The sequence below is a fragment of the Lynx rufus genome, unplaced genomic scaffold (assembly GCF_022079265.1).
Source record: "Lynx rufus isolate CCGP_SWC_20201006 ecotype Redwood Valley unplaced genomic scaffold, mLynRuf1.p SCAF_8, whole genome shotgun sequence".
Lineage (NCBI taxonomy): Eukaryota > Metazoa > Chordata > Mammalia > Carnivora > Felidae > Lynx > Lynx rufus.
In genome coordinates, this window is record NW_025814896.1 from 38,616,671 (window position 1) to 38,641,066 (window position 24,396).

General features: G+C 40.7%; 1 protein-coding gene across 1 annotated transcript in view; it reads left to right on the forward strand.

Moving 5' to 3' along the window:
• The first annotated feature begins 547 nt into the window (after positions 1–547).
• Positions 548–24,396, forward strand: part of SPTLC3 (serine palmitoyltransferase long chain base subunit 3) — a 129,751-nt gene continuing 105,902 nt past the window's right edge. The window contains exon 1 of the mRNA XM_047067546.1: positions 548–664. Within this exon, the coding sequence (XP_046923502.1) occupies positions 548–664 (117 nt within the window). The remainder of the gene's footprint in view (positions 665–24,396) is intronic.

Consider the following 24,396-nt stretch of genomic DNA (forward strand, 5'->3'; position numbering starts at 1 on the left):
CCCAGGCAACCACTGCTGAGTGTTGTTTTGTTTGGGGGGGGGGGAATGTTGACCTTGAGCTTGGTCTACAACCAAAAGTTGTAATTAGATGCAGGAGGGAGGGGTGGGGGTAGACGTAAATTCGAAACTGACTGCACATAGGAGACCTTGACTGTGCTGTGTGTGTGTGTGTGTGTGTGTCTTTAAAAGATGCTCCACCCCCTCAGCCGGCCTCCTCGCAGTTGCCTCTGGGTTTTGCAGTTTCCAGATTTCCTCAGCCCCCCCAAGGAGCCAGCATGGACAATCTCCTTCCTAGTTTCAAAAGCAGGTTTGTTGTCCTGAAGGTCACATTCTGAGCTGAGGAGTGTAAAGGTAACCACTTGTTTTTTGTTTCAAAGATCTGCCCCAAAGATAGGCTGTTGCTCTTCTTCTGGAAAGCCTGATCGGTAGGATTCCTTCAGGGACTCAGCCCAAAGTGCTTCCTCTCTCATTCCCTCACCAACTTCAAAACTAAAGCTTGCCTAGAACCTCTGGACGAAAACCGGCTGGATTCCATCATTTCACACAAATGGCTAATCCTGGAGGTGGTGCTGTCTGCAATGGGAATCTGCACAATCACAGGAAACAGAGCGACAGCCTGCAAAGTGGAAACTGCACGAAAAATGGAATAGTGAAAGAAGCCCAGGTAAGAGGCGATCCCTCCCCTTTTCCTCTGAAGGACTTGAACTTGCCCAGGCGCGGTGAAGCCCTCCTGACTCAATGGCCTTTTTACAAAGTGTTTTGACACTTCAGCTAACTTCAAATGCCTGGCTACGGGGAAAGTTTAGGTGGGGACGAAGGGGAGAAGGTCTTTCTGTAGGAGAGAGGACCCAAGAGCCGTAAACTCCCTAAAATACAAACACACCTCCTAGACTCCTGCTTTCCTGGGAGCACATCTTAGGGGGCAGAGTTCCCAGGGCTCAGACTCCTCAGCTGAGTTTCAGTCCACCCAACAGTCACAGTGTGCTACGTTCCTCTGGCTTCAGCAGGAAGAGGGGAGTGACAGTAAATGTGCTGAGGTGACGTGGTGTGGGTGGCATTTTCCCCCAGTACATGAGAAATGCCTCTCTGGCTGAAAGGCGAATTCTTTTTGGTGTTTAGTGGAGCATTGTCATGGCTTACAGCTTGGTTTGGGGCCAGAGTCCTTCTTTGAAAGAACATCACAGGCATTCCTTTCTGAGACACTTCAGAAAGTGTGGCTTATTGTTGCTCACTGCACACAGGAACCAAACAGGCATTTCATTGTTTTCCCATTTGATACTTTTTTTTTTTTTTTCTGTTTTTGGCTCTTGCTCTGACAGAATGTTTGATGGGGATGTTACTGAGGAGGAAGAGGAACTTAAGAAAATGTTGTCAGCACATTCAAAGAGGGAGCCTAGGTATATAAGGTACCTGTGAAAAGGCATCTTTCCTCCCTTCTGTGCTAAAGCAGCTAGGGGTGAGCTCACCTGCATCAGGAGCAAATTAGCATAGCCAAACAGGTGCCTTCACTCTTAGGAAATGTGGAGCTGGGTGGGGAACCCCTGCTGTCCTGCATTACACATCCATCCCCTAGGAACCAGCATCCACCCAGGGAAAAGGTCAGATTGTTCTAAGATCACAGGACAGGAAAGGCAGGCTGGGGGCCAGTCCACCTCTCAGTGAATTAAATTCATGCTTCCAGTTGAAAGACATGGATGGGGAGGGGCACTCTGGAGCCTGGAGCATGTGTGAAAAGGCAGTGGTCCCAAAATATGTCCCCTTCTTAACAATAGGCATTACCCTCGGCTTTGAAGTGTCCACCAAAAACCTCAGGTCTGGTCTCTCTCAGCTGAGTATCTGAAACCTACTGCAATGTGAAGAGAAAACATTCAACTCCTATCTTTCCCATGAGGACAGTCATGATAGTATCCGCCATCTATTTGTCAGTAAGTGTTGATTCAGACTACTAACCACCCAAGACGCTCTACACTCCTGACATGCCAGGAACACTGGCCACAAACCTACTTACACTCTCAGCCAGTATGACCCTGAGGGCTCTCATTTGGCAGAAAGGCCTTCAAAGCCATTCTTCTGTCTCTTTACTTTCTCTTGGTTTTGTAACTACCCTTCTAGTGTCTGAGGTTAGAAACTTAACTCAATGGTTACATTCACTCTTAAGTTAGGATGAACCTCAAGATCCCAAGTATTCATTATTAAACCGTCCTGTAAGACTGAAAATATCCTCGGACAGCAAGGCCTCTCTTAGGAAATATGAAGGCTGCTCTTGTCTCTTCTAACAGCTCATTCTGAAGAGCCATCCAGAACCTGTTGGTTCAGATATATTTAGGTGTTACTAAATTGAAATTGGCTTCCACTGAGAGTCTCAGTTATGACTTGAAGAATATTTTCCAGAAAGAATAAACCCTGCTGAGATTTTGGTGTAGTAAAGCAGACAAAGGCCTGTTTTCCCCTCGAGGGGGATGAAGTCATCTTTACTACATGATCTTTAGTCTCTAGTTTTAGTACATTTTGCTTTGGAAGGCTTTAACCAACTGAATCTTAGCCAAAAACCTTGCCAGTTGACAAGAGCAATTCATAAAGGCTTATAGATATCCTGGGCCAGTGGTTTTCCCAACATGTTCTGCTAAGCATAAGGTCCTAGGAAGCGGGATCCAAGATATTATCATCTTCCAAGATCCCCTCACCCTTTCTCTTCTTGCTTCTTTGCAATCATACAGCAATACCTCTGTTTCTTTTATGTATCGTGGGACTCTATAAGACTTTGAACAAAGGGTCCTTTGGCATAAAAAAGCATATTGAAATCACTGTGAGGCACTCTCTCAAGAACCCTCCTGCTCTTTGCTCCAGTGTAGCATGGCTTTGCCATCCTCATAATGGAGTGCAGCTCACTACCGCAACCTCAAGACTAGCAAGGGAGCAGACACCTGTCTAGAAAACTTCTAGAGTTCCTTTCTGGAGGTTTTTTGGAGCTTGGCCCTATTTTGTGCTGTCTTCTCTTTAAGTCTCATATGTCCTGAGGGTGCACTGATCCTTGGTTTTCATCCCTGATTAAGTCCATTTATTCGTTCACTTATAATATGTCATCCTACCCCTTACTTCTGACAGATGGATCCTCAGTCAGTCACAGAGGATTTGTCCTCCCTCCTCATGACTGTTTCCATCTAAATGACGGGAGGGCCCTTAATATCTTAATCCAAACTTGATATTTCCTATCAGCTTACTTAATTCCCATGTAATCAATTGGGGATTACTCTTCACATAATTGCTCTTTCATTCTCACTCATTATCTCTGATCTGGTCATACATGCATATTAAAAAAAAAAAAAAAAAAAGCCTGGAGCTGGAGGGGTAGTCTTTGTGTCTTCATTGTTCTCAATACTGCATTGCCTCCGAGTTATCTTTTCATGGGATGGGGTCTTCATTTTCCTCTGTTACACTGATCCAGTAGGATAAGGAAAAGTGTTGAACTTTTCCCTAATCATTCCTTTCCTGGAAAAAAAAAAATACCCTGAAATTAGAGTTATTCTAATTGAGTGAGTTCTTAACCTGGAATGCTGTACTTTACAAAGTGTACTATAGAAAGCCCTAAGAGGCAGCCACCCACTCCACTGTCTATTCATTCATGCACTGATATTTATTAAGAATCTGTTGTTCTTGGGACATATAAAGATATAAAAAGTTATATTTTAGATATTAGGAGGAAGCGTATATTAAAAATGAGCAAGGAATAACCTTAAGTTAAATGATGGTACAGGACAGGAGCTGTCACAAAATAACTATGATTTGAGGACAAATGAGTGGTGCAGATATTAAATGCCAGAAGTTCAGAGAGGAGGAAGAAAATAACATGTATCACTGGTGTGTTACATACCAGGACTCAGCTAAACACTGTATGTAGCGATCTCCCACACCCTCATTACAGCCTTATGAAGTGGGAGCATCATGACCAGTTTACAGATGAGGAAACGTGAGAGATTAAAGAGCTTGTGCAGAATCACAAGCGGCATAGCCAGGATTTGAACCCAAATTCATGTTGCTCCAAAACCAGTTCCCTTTCCACCACATTCTAGGAAACCCCAGGTTGGGGTGGTCAGTGATGGTTTTGCAGAGCAGGGAGGACTCACACTGAATCTGGAGACATTTGAAATGGCAGAGCAAATGGGGGGTTTCTTCCTGGGGACGGGATGAGGAAAAGAAGGGGGAGGAGCTCCAGAGACGAATACAAGCATTGCTAGGTGAAGGGATGGAAGCATGGGTCATAAATCATTCCAGGAAGGAAGGGGGAAAGAGCAAAGGCTATGAGGCATGACAGAGTGTGGAACATGTGAGAAACTCCTCTCAATTTGGCGAGGCTTCAGCATAAGAGGGAGAGGGAGTGCCATGCCCAGGCGGTACTCGGTAAACACTACGTGAAGGGAAAAGATGAAGCGGATTCGTGGAAATCCTGCCTAGGTCTAAAATCATTGAATCTGAGCCTTCTGTCCTCCCCACCTTTTCATATCCTCCTGCAGCCCACAATGTGTTGGTACATCTGCTTTTCTGTTACAGTAAACTTCTTCCGGAGAGTGAGAACCATGATGTACAGTTTAATTGCACAGAGTGATAACTGCCTGACAGGCCCTCGTAAATACTTGTGACTGTGGGGCCCATCTAGGCTGCATATGGATTGAAACAGAGGTCAATAATCTCACCAATTGTTAGAAGAATTCTAATACACATTTTGGAGGTCCCTTGCAATTGCTCTGAATTTTCATCCACTCTTGTCTTCCACAATCATTCTCTAGAACCTTTTGTTTTTTGGTACTCATTTCCTTTAAAAAATCTCCAGTGTGACAAGGTTTCTCTGTGATCTCCTTAAGAAGCCTCATTTTTTCCTAGGCTCACCATTGTAAAGCATTCCCATAGGTCAGGTGTCACAGCTATTAAGATGAAAATTGTCTCCATTTATAGTAGCTCACAAATGTGACAGACAAGTAAATAAGTAATTGTGGTATTTAATGACAAGTTCTATAATAGATATTGTAGTTTTCCATTGCTGTCTAACAATTACCCCAAAATTCAGTCATTTTAAACAACTGATGTTGATTTCTATGGGCTAGGAATTCAGGCAAGGCTTGGTACGAATGGCTGTCTGGGCTCCATATGGTGTTTAATGAGCATTCAATATGGACCCACTGAGACCATGATACTGACTGTTGTCTGGGACATCTTGTGTCTCCTTCACAAGGATAATCTCTCCATGTGATCTCTCAGTATCTACAGAGTAGCTCAAGCTTCTTTACATGAAGGCTGGCTTCCAAGAGAATGAAAATGGAAACGGCTAGTCCTTGTAAGGCTTCGGCTCATTTTTGCCACATTCTGTTGTCAAAGTTAGTCACAAGGCCAGTCCAGATGAAAGGGGAAGGGAAATGGGGTCTGCTTCTTAATGGGGTGAGCTTGCAAAAGATTGTGGATATTGGAGGAATTTTTGTGACCATCTTTGGAAACAGTGTGTCAGAGCAGAGGTATATGATCCATATTTGGGAGTACAGAGGAGGGGGCATCTGACCCAGGATAGGAAGTCAAAGAAGCCACTCTTGGACTGACTCCTAAAGGCAAAGTAGCCAGGAACACAGTCATGAAAAGGCATTCTAACAAAGGGAAATGGTCTTTAAAAGATACAAAACATCAAGACAAACATCAAGATGTGTTTGGTCTTGGGAGGCTGGGTTAATGAGACTAAGTTTAGGATGTTTAATGGAGATAAGCAGTAATAAGCCTGTAAAAGTAGGCAAAATAAGATCATAAAATATCTTTGTCTTAATTTACATGCTCTAAGAAACAGACCCAGGCATAAGGATTTGAGTGCAAGTAATTTATTTGAGAGGTGAACCCAGGAATTAGGGGAATGGTTAAGTGAGACTCAGAAGACAAGGAAGAAAATACATTCATGAACAGGTTACCACTGTGGGCAACTAGGGCTCAGATTTGGGGGGACAACTCAGTGATGATGTAGAATATGCCTTGAAGTTGCCCCAACTAAGTCACAAGAAAAAGAGGTATATATCAGTGAAGTCCTGTCCATCATCAGTTGAGGGATGCTCAGAGGAACATTAACCACAGAGCACTTCTAGCCTGAGTACGTATGACCATAGAAAGCCCTCAAACTGAGGTATAGGTGCTTGCAGAAAGAAATCATCAGAATGCAAGAGATAGAGCAACAAAAGTGTATAGCCATATATATTTGTAATGAGGCAGTTTTGAGAAGAAAATTGGCTTGATCAGATGTGGTTTTCTCAGGCTGTGTAGGTTTTATATCTGGTGACTTCTAGAACAGGGCTTATGGATTATCTTCAGCCTAATCATAAAAGACTAGATTATGCTCTTAAGCAACATAAACAGAACCTCCTACTGTGGCTGGCAGTAGAGAAAACAAAAGATGTATGTCATGGCATGGTCATCAGCTCACAAGTATCAGCTCTAGCTTTGGAAACTCTAGGTTTGTCTAATTTTAGAATCCAAGTCCTTAGTCCACACTGCCTCTCTAACCGCAAGACATTAATAGAAATGGGATTCATACCTCCTTCTACAGCAAAAAGGCTAATTTACCTCAGTCTTGACGGGCAAGATCAATGTGAGTTAAAGGTATTATGGATTGTTTTGCTTGTTTGCTTTTATTGTTCTTAATGAATATATGAGCTTATCACCAAATGGCACCAAACTGTCATATACCAGAGCTTTCAATATGCAACATAATCCACTCATGGATACACTACATCAATGACCCACCCCACCCCCATACTTCACTTTAAACAACTCTGATTTTACAGAAAATCAATCCATGTGACTCTGAGTAATATGGACTCAGACTGAACCCCGGATGGAGCCTTGGAATAATTTGATATTCAGAAGCTTTCTTCCAGGACACATGGCCACCTTGAATAGGTGCTAATAGTGACATATTGGACATGTGATGTGATATATGGAGGATAGTTACAAATTCTTTGGGATATTTCTCATTGAGAGGTTTGAGTCTGGGCTGCACCTAATGACTCACTTGGCCAATAGCATGAGACAGAGGGGATAATCTGGAACTTCTGAGACTTAGTTACAAGAAGCCTCTGGCTTGATCTCAGTCTTCTTGGAATACTTGCTCTTGGAACCCAGCCACCATGCTTGGAGGAAGCCCAAGCAGCCCCAAAGAGAAGCCCAAGTAGAGAGAAACCAAGTATCCTTGTCGTGCCCCTGGCTAGGATGTGGCACAGGCTTGTCTACTGTGTGAGTAACCTATGTTGGAAGTGGGTCCTCTAGCCCTGGTGTCTATCTGCTCCTATTGATACCTCATGCAGTAGTGATGTGTTGAGCTGAGCCCTGCCCAAATTATAGATTCCTGAGCAAACATACAAGGTTTTAACTGTGGTTTGTTAAGCAGCAGTAGATAAATGAACACGTGGATATTCTATTTCTTAAAATGCCCAGAAAAATCACTCCGCAATCTCGCTTAGTAACCATTTGCAAAAGTACTGGCATATTGCCTTTTGAGGGAAGAGTTTGTCTGGGCCATCCATTGCATTTAATCTGTGGCAAAGATGACTTTCCCTAAACTGTACACTTTTGTTTGGCTTGTGTTTTGAAATAATGGCTGTATGCTTTAAGATCAGTGTCTTGCTGGCATAGCCAAATACCAAATACAATAAACTCAAATATCACCAATGCAAAAGCACAATCATTTGAATGCTGCCAGATCTGGAGTGTAATTATTTAACCTGAGGAGGCCTGTAATTTACTGCATTATCTACAAAGAAAGAGCTGACTCAGGGGAGCATGTGTGCTCAGGTGCAGATGTTTTTGTTAATTAAAACAATACATGTTTTTAATTAAGCATATTTAATATCGGCCATATAAAATTAATTTTGTCTATTTGTTAAGGTGTCCTAGAAAAACTCTCCCTTTGGAAATACTGCTAGTGATAGATTGATATTAACCTAATTACTTGCAAAGAATCAACTACATTTATTTTTAAATACACTTAATCTTTTCACTAAGTATTGTCACATTTGTCTCAGTAGGCCTGAACTAAAGTAGTTTTTCTGGAATTGTACAGTATACCAACCTATAAATTCATGTGAGAAGGAGCTGTTGCCACTAAATTAGAAACAAATTCGAAATTTAGATTAACCATTTAAAAAACAACACTATAAGCATAGCTCTGAGAAGTATTCAGAATTGTTCCCAATCTACATCACATAGCCAATCTGAATCCTGCTGCCTCAAGAGTTTCAAAAGAAGCTGGAAATCCAAATGGGGTGGGGAGAGGTGCCTGGAGGGGTGGGGGGGCTGGTGGGATCTGCTGATTTTTAAATATTGGCATCTAATCTAAAAATTCAAATAGCATGGATTTAATGGAAACATTGCTACCAGTCACAAATCTATAACCTCGGAACTATAAGCAAATAGGACGATAAAAATAAGAGGTCATTAATTGAGTGATATTTTCTCATATATATTCAGGAAAATGGCTCAGGGAATTTGGCTTTTCTTAACTTAGACTATATATTTTTAAAAAGCAATAGAGGAATCTCACATCTTCATTTTCCTGAGTTGTTAACACTTGGTCCTGGGATGTGCAAGTTTGAGGAACAATTATGACCAACCACATATACTTGATTTTCCTGACCAAATATTATGTACCAAGATGTCCGTCAAAATGTCAGAGAACTGACAATATTTTACTGGTCAAATCTCATTCCTCAGGCTTTGTAGGAAGTGACCCACAAGGCTTTTGTTAGACAATGCAATCATAAGGCCTGGTCACCATTAGTGTTCTCTAGATATGACATAACTGGGCCTTCAAAAGTTGCCCAAGAAAAGGATTGAGTGAAAATCATGATTATCCTCATAACTACAAGTTATACCTGATGGTCTTTCTCTGCATGTGGGGCTTAACCTTTTGGAAGTCAAGGATCCTTTTGAGAAGTTGATAGATACTTCCTGTGGAGAAACAAACATGTCCATAGTCCCAAAGTTTTCCAGGTAGAGAATTCATGCCTTCCCTGACTTTCTCAAATCTCCAGGTTAAGAACCTCAGCTCTGGAGTGCCTTTGTTAATTAGGCTATATCTGCCCTCACAACCCAACCAGAATAACCAGCAAATCAACCTCTCCGGGGAAGACAGGGTAATGAATTCACAAATTGATTCACCAAAGAGAGAAAAACACATGTAATCCAAAGCCACTCAGGCGACAAGCCCCCACACGTGTTATTTATTTACTTAGAAAATTTATATTAGAATTTTGCAAGTTACTCTACAGCGCATTCATACTTTTTTACTAGAAAACCATTTTTAAATCCTCCCTAAAAACCTTGAGCAAAACTTAACTTGAAGTTAGAAAGATATTTCTTTTCTGGTGGCTTTTCACCAGGATTTCCCAGGAAACCACTTCAGGAGGAATGATAGCAGAAAGACCGAGAGCTTCAACATCAGATAGAATTGGGTTTGAGTCCCAGCTCTGACCCTTACTAGCTGTGCCACATTGGGCGGCTTCACGTCCCTGATCCATACCCCACAAGGCAATGGTGAGGATTAAATGAGATAGCATATGTAAGTCTCCCCTTAACTATCAGATATACAATAGATACTCAATAAATGATAGCTATCATCTATTGAAGTTAGCCTGCAGCCATCTCTTTCTCCTCTACTGCTATTATAAGAATATTCAATACAATGCCTGGCATATTATAGGTGCTCAATAAATGATAGTCTTAAACCCTCAAATTCCATCATCCAATGGTGGCTTCTCAGGACCCTCTCAGGACCCATTTTACTTGGCCTGTCAGCAGCATTTGACCCAAGTAATCAGCCCCTCCTCCTTAAAGCACATTCTTCTTGGCTTCTACAATACAATACTCCTATATCACTAATTATTCCTTTCTAGTTTCCATTCCTGGATTCTCTTTATCTCCTTGACCTTTAAACAATGGAGTGACCCAAGGCTCAGTTCTTCCACCCCTTCTCTTTTCTGACTACATTTCTTTCACAATGATCTGATCTTGTCTTATGATTGTGTATGTGTGTGTGTATCTATGTCATTTCCAACCACCTACTTTCCACTTGGATCATCAAAAGGCATCTCCAACTTACCATGTCCAAAACTGAGTTCCTGAGACTCCCACCCTCCACCTTCAAACCTGTTCCCTTATAGTCTTTCCCATCCCAGTAAATGGTAACTCTGCCCTTCCAGTGGCTGAAACCCAAAATCCTAGCATCACTCATGACTTTTGTCTTTCACTTGCCATTCAATCAGTCAGCAAATACATGATCCGACTTCTACAATATATCCAGAATCTACTTCTCACCTCTCCACAGCAACTACCCTAGTTCAGCCACCATTATTTCTTACCCAGATTGTTGTAGGAGGCTCATCTCTTCTCTCTGTGCCCCAGTTATCTATTGTTGCATAATCATTCATCCCAACACATAGTGACATTAAACAATAGTCATTTTATTATACTCATGGATTCTACTGGTCAAGAATTCAGAAATTACACAATGGGACATCTCTTTCCTGTTCCATGATGTCTGGGCCCTCAATTGGGATGACTCTACTGGCTGGATCTGGAATAGCTGGGCCAGAAGGATTTGTCTCCAACATGGCTTCTTCACTCCCATGTCCGACATTTGGGCTGGAATGGCTGAAAAAAAGGACAAGAAGGAATTGCCTATGTGGTCTCACTGGCAGGGAGGGCTTTAAGAGTGTTTTGTAGTAAATGCAGTAGAAATCTCATGCCCTTTTATAACCTAGCCTCAGAGTTCGGTTTCACTACCACCCTACTCGATAGGTTGAAATAGTCACAAGCAAGCCCACCTGGTCCAAGGGCCCCCCCTCCCCAACCAATTCTCAATGGGAAGAATATCAAAGAATTCATGGACATATTTTAAAACTACCATAGTCTGCTTCTGCCTCTCCCTTCTTTTCTACTACCACCAGCAAGACTGTTCTCAATAGAGCAGCCAGAGGGGTCTTGTTGAAATGAAATCCAGAGATGTCACTCTTCTGCCCAATCCTTTCCATGGCTGAAATTATACTCTAAAATAAAAGCCAAAATCCTTAAAATGACCATAAGAGTCTATGGCTTGGTCATCTCTGACTCATCTCATGCTTCTTTTCCCTGTACTTAATCTTTTCCAGCCACACTGGAGCAAACAGGCCATGCATCTTCCCATGTGGGACATTCACACCTCCTCTCCCATATGCACTTCCCAGATGTACACATGCCTGCACCTTCCCTACCCTCAAGTCCTCACTCAAATGTTACCTTCTTTGTGAGATGTAAGCTCACAACTCTATCTAAAAAATTGCAAACCTTGGGGCGCCTGGGTGGCTCAGTCGGTTAAGCGTCTGACTTCAGCTCAGGTCACCATCTCGCGGTCCGTGAGTTCGAGACCCGCATCGGGCTCTGGGCTGATGGCTCAGGGCCTGGAGCCTGTTTCAGATTCTGTGTCTCCCTCTCTCTCTCTGCCCCTCCCCCATTCATGTTCTGTCTCTCTCTGTCTCAAAAATAAAAATAAACTTAAAAAAAAAATTGCAAACCTTCTCACCTCCTCCCTTCCCTTCCTGATTGTTTTCTTTAGTCCTTAACACTGTCCACACACACACACACACACACACACACACACACATACATGCATGGCCTGCACACAGACGTACATACTAACTGATTTCCTGTCTCTTGTCTGCCTCAACATCTAGCATGTAAATACCATGTGGGCAGAGATTTCTGTCTTATTCATAACTAAACCCCCAGCACCTAGATCAGAGCCTGTAGGTGCTCAAAGATATTTGTGGAATGAGTAAAGACCACCTATTTGTGCTAATCTACTGTTAGTAAGAACTCTCATTTCAGCTTATTTTGTTTGTTATTTAAATTGCCTTTGCTGTTCATATGCCTAGTTCTTTAAAAGATGGGGAAAGCTCCACTTATGTGACACACAGGCTTCTTTGTAAATTTCAAAGTGTAAACCTCTTACTAACTAATTTACAGGTTTCCTAACCTTTGATGGAGAACATGACTACCATTTACTGTTCTCTTTTTGAAAATCACCGAATCACTAGATTATTTTATACGACCAGGTAGCTACATGCTTTTATACTGATATCCAGATATTACATATACACTGAGCCTGGGGTCAGGGAGCATGCTTTAAGCAAGTGGAATTTTTTGAAGGAAATGAAAACAGAAACTAAGTATTATTGACCCATCCTGATGATTCTTGCTACCTCTTAGTAGGAGATGAAATTTACCTGGGTTAGAGAGAAAATGACAAATACCTCAGGGTGTATAAGCCTGTCATCTGGTTTTAATAAAACTCTGCATTCTTAGAGTTGAATGTCAAAAACAATCAGTATAATCTGTTCTCCCACTCATGTCCCTGTATATGAGATGACTTTTTAAATTTCATTTAACAAACTTTTCCATCACACTACATGCTAAGAACCTTACAAATACCTTATGAGTCTAATACTCTTACTCTATCCCATTTTTTTAGATGAGTCAACTGATCATACAAAAATTAAGTGAACTTGCCTAAGATTAAACTCCTAGTTAGTAGTGCAGACTGGCCCCAGGTGCTTTTTTCACTAGAAAAATAATTTCCTTTTTCTCAAATGTCTTATTGTGAATATTTATAAAATCACATAAAAATTAAAAGAGTTCTACTATAAATACTCATATACCTAGATTCTATAATTAACATTTTACTATATTTGTTTATTACATGACTATCCATCAATCCATCCATCTATCAATTCTCTATCAAGTTTTATGCATTTCAAAGAAAGATGTAGAATCAGTACACTTCATCCTAAACCCTTTTGCATGCATACCATGTGGCTTCAATATTTGTCTATAGCTATTTCCCCCTCTTCTTTGAGGTAAAATCTATACACTATGAAATGTACAAATCTAAATTACACCACTTAGTGAATTTTGACCTACACTGCCTTTTGATTGTTTTTATTAGAAAACGTTACATAATATATAGTTTTGACTGTGGAAAGATGTTATAAAACTGTCCCTTTAACATTGGTGAGTTTAATCTCTGGATAAAATATAACCAAAGTAAATGAGAATCCATCCATCTGGTATGCAGCACGCAAAGGAAAATTGCAAGGGCGCTTTGGCCATGAAGGAAGATGATTTATTGGTGTGGTGTCACCCAGTAGAACAAGGAGCTAATGCTCAAAAACCCCAAACTCCTCGCTGGCTTACAAGTCAGGGTTCTTAAGGGCAAAATTTGGGGCAGGGGTCTTCTGAGAAGGTGGACGTCTTTGACCCGAGGCCCATGAAGTCATGGTAACAGATGTTACCTAGTTGTTTCTGATGCCCCTCTGTCTGGTCACACGGAGGTCTGTTCCCTCTTAAAAGACATGGAATCTGAAACAAACAAAAAAACAAACAAAAAACCAACTTTCTTCCTTGTGTTGGATATTCCATTAGGTATATCTTATGCCTCTTTGTTCAGGATAGTGCTGCCTGTATGTGCTCAAACTAACTACTTGAACATGCATAAGCTATTGTGGGGTTGTATTTCTATATGTTCCTTTGAATGATAAAGAAGCATTCCTGTCTCTTGGGTCTGGGTCTACATGTTCCCTAACCAGTCCATTCATGTGTGGGCACAATATCACCCCTATGTTCATTCCTCCAGTTGAACTACCAAGATGGATGCTGGCTTAAAAAAGAAGTGAGTAATGTGTAAATTGACATCTCATTAATTAAAGGAAAGGCTAACAGAAGGCTGTCTAGAGAAACTCCCCTGTTGTACATACACAGAGAATTCCAAAGGTATCAAGAGCAATTTTCTGTTTTTGACCTTAGTATAATCCATCTGGCAGAAAGAGAATTTAGTTTAGAAATTACTACAATTCCACTCCATCCCTTGTCTTCTTATAGATGGAGGAATGAAGGTCAACAAAGCTAAGTAATTACCTCCAAAGTCACACCAACGTGAGGACCCTGCCCACCACACACTGTTAAACAAATACGGACCACAGTATTTGATGACTCTGAGTGGTATCTGCTATTTCAAATTCTCTAGCCTCCATCTTAAAATTGATATTACAAAATTGCGTTTGTCTCATGTAGGAAGTAAAGGTGTCTCCTTTCTTGTTTTCCAAAATAAAAGCCACACTTAGAAACTTCTTTTTTTGCAGATATCTGAGAACACCGTGTCAGAGAAATCAATATTAACTAGAGTGAATGACTGCTACCACACATGAGGTTTATGCTTTTCGGCCCTACCATGTGTTTATGCTTTTGAAATAGTATTGTGAGTCCTCACAATAGGCTTTCAAATTTCACATATAAGGATTCAAGGTTTGAAGAGATCAGACAATCACTTGTCTGGTAAGTAGTGGAACCAGGATCATCTGATTCCTAACATCACATAACCTGTTGCCACACCCCACAGCCTGGCTGCCCTAATAAGCTGAATCATCAGATAGAGATTGGGAGTAGGGCTTCCCATTGGCACTGTGTAGGCTTGAATTCCAGCTTCATGTTCGTAGATCTGTGACCTTGGACAAGTGGCATGATCCCTCTGTGCCTCAGTTTCCCCATCTGGAAATGAGGTCCCATTGCCCACAGTAGTAAATGGCTTGACAGCACACTCTTCACTGGTTTCCTTCCCTTCACTGTCCCATCCCCCTCTCTACCAGTGCTTCCTGGGGTCACCTTCTAAATAAGCAACTTACATTTGAATCCTTTACTCAGGGTCTGCTTCAGGGGAACCTGAAATTAAGACAGTGATTTCTTAAAAACTTAGCCAATTCTTTGTCTTTTTTAACCTTCAGCTACCCAGATCCTTATCACTGTACAATCATCTGTATCCAAGATCTTATTGGACCCTCACATCAATGCTGTGAAGTAGACAGAATGACTGTTACTGGCCCATTATAGGGATGAAAAAACAAGGGCTCAGAAAAATAATGAGACCAAAGCCACATGGATGATGGGGACAGAGCTGAACAACAATCCCAGACATTCTGACCTGAAAGTTCAATAATGTCTCAAAGGACTGATCCAGCCCTAATATAGTGCATACAACTCCATCAACTACTCCTTGCAAGAACATGTGGGAAATGAAAAAAATCAGGGCATATGTCCTTCAGTAGTTTAATTCACAAGAAAAAAAGTGCTGTAAACTTTGGGGGCCACTTTTAATAAATTTTTTTAAGAAGTCCTTGAAATTCTAAAAGCCTTGAAAAAATGTTAATTTCTACCTTAGATATCCATAGTTGGGCAGCAAAGTGATTTTACATGGTACATCAGATAGCACAACTTCCTATAAATCTTTCTTTTAAAATCATTTCCTTTGTCTTCACATCTTTATGTTATATAGCATGTGTATTCTTCAAAAGTACCTTCTTCTGAGCCCTTTATCAACCTCAACTTCATTTTCAAGCATTTCATACCATGAGCACTTTCTTGTAGTCTAGTTGTGTCTTAGTTCCTTTTCTGAGTTTGTCCAAGGCAATGACATTGACATGGTAGGAGCTCTTGGGCTCTTTACATGGCATGTTTCTCTGTTACCTACTTGATAATTATTCTTAAAGAAACTAGGCTCCAGATCGTCTCAAACACTTGAATAATATTAGAAGAACTGATCTCAGATCTCAGAGAAGCATGTTATCTCATTTTCTAGATCTTATTGACACATTTCTCAATAGGCTACTGAGACTCAAATAAGTGTCATCACTTGCCCAAGACCTCAAAATGGCCAATCCAGAGCAAGACACACCTCTGTCCACTTCCAGTTTCTAGCACCTCTACACAACACTGCGTTTCACATCATAGAACCAAAAACAAACTCCATAGAAGCTCTTGGCAGTAACACCTTTTGCCAACTCTTGCAAATAATTTGGGGCACCAGGGAAAATCCCACAACTGATGTACCTCAGGATTTGGTTTGTTAGTTTATGCAAGAGGTTCTGGCATTTTCTTTAAGGGGCCATGCTTGCCATTGGTCAATTCTTTTCCTTTCTTTTTTTAAAAAGTAAACTCTATGCCCAACATGGGGTTCAAAATCATGACCCCAAGATTAATTGCATGCTCTCCAGACTGAGCCAGCCAGGTGCCCCACCACTGATCAGTCCTTAGCAAGATCACTGAATCAGGAGCCTACAGACTGAAAACAGAACTACTCCACATGGTGGTCTGAGAAAATGACTTAAAGTCTGAAAAAAGCAGGTCATGAACACAGTGGGTTTTTGTTGTTGTTGTTGTTGTTGTTGTTGTTATTGTTAAGTGTAAACAATCTTTATACCAACCAAAGGACTCAGGCCTCACACCAATTCACTACTTAGGGCTCAGAAACTATGATATGGCTAAAAATGCCTGAATCTACTTAATTAGTTGATTCAAGAGTGCAGATAAAAACTAGCCAAGATTAGCCTTGCTCTTGGGGAAGTTACTTTTTTCTACATTATATGTCACAAGGTAAGAAAAATTAATCAGGTAATTATAGCTATGACCATGGCTATTATCATATTTTTTGAAAACAATGAAATAAATTGTTTATGACACCATATTCTTGGTGAATTTGTTGTTTGGAGACAGGATACTTACTTTTCCACAGAGCAAAAGGTTTTCATGGAAACTAAAATGGTATATGCTGTCTTCCATGGAAACAAAGATTTCAGCCAGGAAATCCATATACTTTCAACTAACCATTATCTCTTTAAGGACACGTTCTGCCTTCAAAGACAAGCAAAAGGTAAACCGTGTTATAGGTTCCAGACTGCTCTTGACATGCATAAAATGTGTGGTTTTACAGGGTGACAGGCAAAAAAAGGGAGGAGAAAAGCAAGGAGAATAGGTATGTGTAACCACGAACCAAATACTAATAAACACATAGAGAAGGAACAGCAACTGAATCCTTAGCAAGTTTTTTTCTTTCTAGGTGACAGGGCCTTCTGCTTCTTCATGGTGCTGAATGTCAGGCACAGTTTGGTCTAGCTTCACAGGACAGGAAGTTTTGGGTGCAGTTCAAATATGTAGTTCAACATCACTGAGGTACAAAAGAAAAAAATAGATTCAGTTTGCTTCAAAGAGAAAAACCATTGTTTGTAATCCAAGTTCAGTCCACTGAGCTCAGCCAAATGACTCCCAGAACCACACTTTGTGCCCTTCCAAAAGCCCCACCCTTGTTATAACTCACCTATGAGTCACTGGCTGCCTGGCATGGTAAAGAAATACCACAGTGCACACCTCACCTGGTGTCAAAGCACACCTGTGTTATTGGTTCATTCCCATGCAGTTTAAGTGACTCTTTCCTTTTTGGTTTTTGATAAATTCAAAATTTCAAAATCAACTGAATAAGTTTGCTTCATTAAATCTTCCACGCTGGATGAGGGAAAGACTTTAAAATTACCAACCACATGACCACAAATCCCTGTGAATCACTGAATGTGGGTGCTCCTAAAGATCCATTCTTCACCCAGCTTCCAAGGGCCCTTTGGAAAACACATATCTGATCAGGTTCTTTTTTTTTTTTTTTAATGTTTTATTTTAGTTTTGAGAGAGACAGACAGACAGACAGAGCATGAGTGGAGGAGGGGCAGAGAGGGAGACACAGAATCTGAAGCAGGCTCCAGGCTCTGAACTGTCAGCACAGAGCCTGACACAGGGCTCAAACCCACAAACCATGAGATCATGACCTGAGCCCAAGTCGGATGCTTAACAGACTGAGCCACCCAGGTGCCCCTGATCAGGTTCTTAAGCCATGGTTTTCTTCAACTCCTCAGTGGCTACCTTGTTAGGCTCAAGGCTGCAGTGCTAAACTCTGTTTTTAAGCTCTACATAACCTCCCTGGGCAATTCATTCATTCATTCATTCATTCATTCATTCATCAAATATTTATTGGATATCTACTACATATCAGATGTCATTCTAGGCACTGGTGTGCTAGCAGCAGACACAATGGATAGAGTTCCCCTCCCAGAAATGACAGTTACCCATGCCTGTCCCCTCACTGTGCTGTCTATGCCTGCCAAACACACCCCACCCCCCAGTTCTTCAGGCCCTTTCTTCTGCTGGGTAAATGGTGCCTGGTAAACTCCTACTGATTATTCAGATCTCATTTTAAACACTGTATTCTTTAGGAAGGCCTTTCTTTTTTCCCTGAACTAGGTCAGATCCCTAGTCTGTCCATGCCACAGCACTCATTTATTCAGCATTTCCCTTTTGGTAAGTATTTGTTCTGTACTGATATTTCCATCTAGACCAGGGGTTCCCAAAGTTTTCTGTAAAGGGCCAGATAGTAAATATTTGTCAGCTCTGTGGGCCATGCAGTCTCTGTCACAACTACTTAAGTCTGCCGTTATGGTATGAAAGCAGCCATAGACAATATATAAACAAATGGGTATAGCTGTGTTCCAATAAAACTTTATTTATAATAAAGTAGTTGGTGGGCCCGATATGACCTATAGGCCACAATTGGCCAATCTCTGAACAACCGAATTTCTTTTGGTGATGGAAATGTTGTATATCTGCTCCCTTCCATAAGGTAGACATTAGCCACATGGAACATTTGAAATGTGACTAGTGCAACTGAGGATCTAAATCTCTAAATTTATTTAATTGTAATTATTTAATTTTAAATGTAAATAGCCACGTGTGGCTAGAGATTATTGTATTGGACAGCACACATATAGACCATGAGGTCAGGGGCTGTGACCCTCTTGGTCACCACGATGTCACCTGAACCTAGCATAGCAGCATTTGTTGAATGAATGAATGAACAAATGTATAAGTACGGGATGACTTATCAGACTCCCTTTTTGCTTTTTCCCACTGCTACACACTTGATTAGATGCTGCTACTGAATACTTCTTTCTTTCTAGTCCTGAAATATTATGTTTTTCTATGCATATTTTATTTCCCCATTAGCCTGTGAACTCTATGAAGATGGGCTATAAGAGAGACTCCCTGAATGGTACTCCAAGTACAGGTACATGCACATGGTAGCACCCTTCCCACAGAGTGTTTGCAGCTACTGGTACTTACCTGGAAAGATAAAGGATTCAGTCCTATAGCTATTTTATTTCTGAAATATGTTCCAAAGATCCTGTATCAAAGGTCTAACTTCAAGCTTTTCTTCTTCAACCTTGCTATTGTAAAGTTGAAAAATTCAACTTTGCCCTGACCTGTCCTGCCTTATAACCTTGGGGAAATTGCTCAATTTCCCCATAATTGCTGTATGTCTCTATTATTAAGTAAAGATAATTTTAATTCTACTACAGTAATCCGCCACCTCCCTCTTAAGAATCTCATGTAAATAAATAAGATCATGGCCACAAAATCTTTGAGCACCTCAGAGAGAGGCACTCTTCTTACATGACACATAACTGATCAAGAAGATAATAGATGGTAGTGATTCTCAGTGATATTAAATCACTGGTACATTGTTTTCTTTGGTTTATCAGGATAACTTAATAAAAGCTCTGTGTTCTTCAAGTAAGCCAGCTGGTTGTAAATAGTATCAGAAGAATGCAATCACTGCAGTTTGGTGAAGAATAGCCATTTTGTTCCTAGTTAAATTATGTCAAATTGACTTTAGAGCCTCCTCTCCAGCTGTCATCCCAGGTTAGATCTGGTGATCCTCCAAGTTTTTCTGCACTGTGTTCCTCCTGCAGTTCTGATAAACAGGCATCCCAGTGAAGGCACACCTTTCTTTCACTGCTATCTGAAACAGAAAGTCTAGGTTACCTTGCCATAGAAGGCTCATTCAATTCCAGTGGGTGCCATACATCTCATCTCTAAGTAGGTAACACACGAGGTCCAGCCAGAGGTCTGTGCAAGATTCTATTCCTCTCATTTCCACCCACTAGCAAATGCCCATGCTAGTCCTCCTATCCCAGAAGGCCTTCCTCTCCTCTCCCAGCCTTTCCCAATGTTAGTGCTCTCGGTCTCTCTCTCTTTTGCTCTCTCTCTCATTTCACTCATCTCTACAGCAGATATTCACTGGGCACTCTGCTAGGGACTCTTTACACCCTTCCAAGCAATCCTCCCTTTTCTTTGAGCCCTTCATTTCCCAATCTGGGTGTACCCTCTGGAAGCCTATGGCTGTCTTCATGAGCTGCCCTGACTGACAGGCTACCTTCTCAGGTGGTGAAAGGGAAAAGCCAAGACAATGGAAAACAAACTTAACCTCACAAGAACGGAACTTGTTCATTGCTAGAAAAAAGGATTGGAGTAGTTAATATATAAAAAATCTTATCCCCTGAAAAATTTCCATGTTTATAATCTTGTCTCTCTGACTTCTGTGGTCACTGAAGCCTAAATCAGGTAACATCCTTTTTCCCATCATGAACTACCTAACATACAGAGATGCTCAATAAATCAAGAATTGAATCTTTGACTCAGTGAATTTTCTGGCATAAGCTTCCCCAGATTTAAATTTGAATTTTATCAGTCCAGATGGGTCCTGATACACACGTTTCCTCAGGGGGTGACTCAGTTCTTAGACTTCTCTCAAATACATCTAAGCAAGGGTTGGAAACAACAACAACAAAATTTAAAAGAATTCCTATAGTATAAGACTAGATGTCATAATAAATGAGCCACCAATTCTCAATGACATAACCTAATAGAAGTTTATTTCTCATTTGTAGTAAGTCTAAGTGATAGTGATATGAAACTGGAGGAGGAGGAGGTTGTGAGGACTCTGCCCACGTAGTTATTCAGAGAACCAGGCTAACAAAAGTTCTGCAATCTTCAATATGTGGCTTCAGGGTCACTTTGGCTATCACCATTCAGAGGGCAGTAGGGGAAAGAGAAAGACCATGGACCATGAGATAGACTTTTTTATGGGCCAAGCATGGAAGTGGCCATTTCACATTGGCCATCACTCGGTCACATGGGGGTGGGATATGAGAAATGTAGCCCAGCTGGGAGGAAGAGGAAAGAGAAATGGGTTTGGTGAACAGCCAGCCTTTGCCACACTGGACAAACAACGGGGTTAAAATATTTGAAATATTTGAAAGGCCTGAGTGCAAGATAATGAAAGCTATTGTTTTTGCAAGTGATCCTTTATTTTCTGTCCTTTTATTAAATGACTTCTCTTTTAAAAATATTATTGTAATATGATGGAGTGAGTATAATGACAGTGTTATGCAGTGAGTACATCGATGCTGGATCTTTTTACAAAGTGAAGCAGCCAGAGCTGGGCCTCAAACTTTGGACAAAGGGTATATATGTATGTGGAGTGGAGATCAAGGAGAGTGGCAGCAGAGGGCAAGTAGGGAAAAGAGTAAGAACTGAAGAAATCACAGGAAAGTAGCCTCATGAGAAAAGATTTGGAGGGGATAAAAATCAAGCTGTGAATGAAAGTTTAATGTTGCTGAAGCAAATCAGAGAACTTGAGCCAGGTCATTTATCTGCTAAGACACTTAGCTTCATGCTAGAAACCACCACTTCCCAGAGAGAATTTTTGTCATGGCTTAGGTAGATTTGCATGAAAGGCTAAAAATACATTTGATACATGTGCTGCATTTCCCAAAGTTAAATGGTTTTTCACTTCGTTATTTTGATATCATTCAATAAGCTGATTCAATCAGTGAGTTTTAGTCAGCACCTACCATGGGAAGCTGTGTGCTAGCAATAGGGAAGAACATTGAAGGATGAGAAAGATGGCTCTTATATTCTAACTTTTATAGACTATCAAAACCTAAGACACAGAGGTATGTAGCCTTTCCAAAACCCTTTTTGTTAATGGCCATCTCTAGGGAGCACTTTGGAAATACTGCTATAAATGGACTTTATAGCTAAGTTACCTAAGCTGCTGAAAATTTGAAGAGTCAGGATGGAATAAGGAGACCATCCAGGGAGTGATTGCAGTGGTCCAGGAGAAAGGTTGATGAGCATCTCGCCTGATGCTTTCAGTTCTATATTGGGGATCTTTCTCTCTATCCATTCTTACTGCCCTTATCCTTCCTGCATTCATCTTTCAAGCCCTTGGTCAACTGTGTTCTCATTCATGAAGCCTCTCCTACCTCTTCCAGCCAGGGTTAGATACATCTTTCTCTCAGTTCCCACAGTACCCTGAAAATCTCCCTGTGTTAACATCTGTCAGCCTGTAGTCTATCTGTGGGCACATCCGGTCTCCTGGCACAGTATTTGGTAACACAGGCACTTAATAAGGCTTGGTTTAGTGTTGAAATAGGAGAAAGCAACAATAACAAAATCTTTTAGGTAGACTGGATGCTTGATGAGTTTTAAGACTGTATAAAAATAATTTTAACCTAAGTTGTCATATGTTAGTGTATCTCAGTGGTTTGAATAATTTTTGTTGATTGAGCAACTCAGTTTCTTTAACTCTAGCCACCCTCCTGGAATACCCTAGATAAGAGGTTTCCACTTGGCTCTATCATGTAGAACATCTTAATCTAGGGGTTGCCAGTAGTTAATGATTAATTATACCTGGTGTCTTAAAAATCAGAAATAAAATTATTAGTAAGGTGCTTACTCCCAAATTGAACATGACTATCTACATATAGAATCAAATGGCATACTCTAAGCAGAAGTGTCTCACTTATTTGTAATGAGATGTTAGGACATAGACTAAACTGGGACATAAGAGTTTCATAAAGCATTTCTAAACATTTAATCTACCAAACACATAATATAAGGCTGTGGTTAATGTACTTATTTCTTGATATACCCAAACAACTTTCAGGTATAAAGCACTTTCCAAACAAGGTAGAATTGTGTACTCTCATCATTTCTGTATCATTCTGCTTTCATGAGCTTTGGGGCTATGTCATTCATATAATTGACATTCCAAAGTATTTTAGAAGAGAAATAAATGGCAACTTTGGAATTAAGAAGACACTCAAATATTTTAGAGTAAAACGAAAAGGATTCTACTGAAGAAGGAACTGCTTTAAATTTTACTACCTTAGGGATGATAATTTTTTTAAAAAGGAATATATATATATATATATACACATACATACACACACACACACTAGCAGTAAGCAAATGTTTCTTCATCTGCTGTATGTCCTTAAGACCATTTCCAGGTACTTTAAATGGTTGTATTTTTATAATTTTTATGAGTTATGCTTGTTTTACTGCTAAGACAGATTATGGAAGCTCTTCACCAGCACCACTGTGGAAATAGTCTCGCCTTCCATAAATTTTTAACCATTTCCCACATTTGAGTACAACATCATCTCTAGAATTATCTCTTATTCCATATCATTCACAGTGGTTCTGTTTCTCTGCTCAAAACTTAGCTATTACAATGTAGGTAGACACTCATTCCTAAAAATGCAGTATCCTTGGAAGTTTGTGTTCTACCTAGGAGACCTCGCAGGACTATCTACCCAACTCTCATAATGTGGGAAATTCTGCATAGATCCTGTTTCAAAAAAGAAGATGGCCCTCTTTTTTATCTCCGGTGCTAGAAGTTCCCTTCAGCATTTTGTCATCCCAAAGACTGTCTTATTCCCAAACTTCCTACCCTCCTACCCTCCTAGTGACCAAAACCTGACAGCCTCTTCATCCTCATCTTGGCTTTTCTTTCCATGGACCAACACAGCAGTATAATGGAATGTGCCAAATTCCGTGGACTGCCTCAGTCTGAAAACAAAAGCTCGCTTCTGAGTGAGTGCTTAATCTACAGAATTAACTTGATTCCAGATTTGCTCATCCCTTTTTATCCCACTCTAAGGACCTAGAGCAAAACAAAAGCCTGCAGCATGTTTTTTTTTTTCTTTCTTTCCAAAATTCTGAGGAGGTTGCATAGGGGATGCTACTGAGACCCTCAGTGTCATTCTGGTCAAGATAGTCACATGTGCTCTTCTGCCCATCCCCCTCAGGGTCCCTGTTCTGAGAATTATACTATCTCTTCCCTTTATCTCCAGTTATCCTTAATCTATTGGGTAATTTCTTAAATTCCTAAATATGCTGTTTCTTTATTCCCAAAGAAGTAGCTCCCCTTACTATTAGTACCCAATACCACCACTTCCTGTCTGTCCCACCCCTTCACCAGCACACCACATATGCAATGGTCTTCCTCAGCTCCAGTGTCCCAACTCCCCTCTTCTCCTCCCTCTTGAACCTCCCACATTTGCTGTCTCCTGGAAGATTCTCCTCCTCCCACTTCTCCCTGTGTAGAAGTACTGGCCAGGGCTCTATGCATATTCTTTCCCTTTTTTCCTAAATGTTTTAGTCTAACAGTTTCATCTCTCTTCTCTATTCGGATTTCATGAAAATCGTTAACATTTCATGAGTACTTACTCTGCGGCAGGTACTTTGCATATATTATCTCATTTAATTTTCAAAACAACTTCATTAGCTCCATTGTACACTTGGGGAATTTAAGGACAAGAGAAATTAAGGAACTTGAACAAG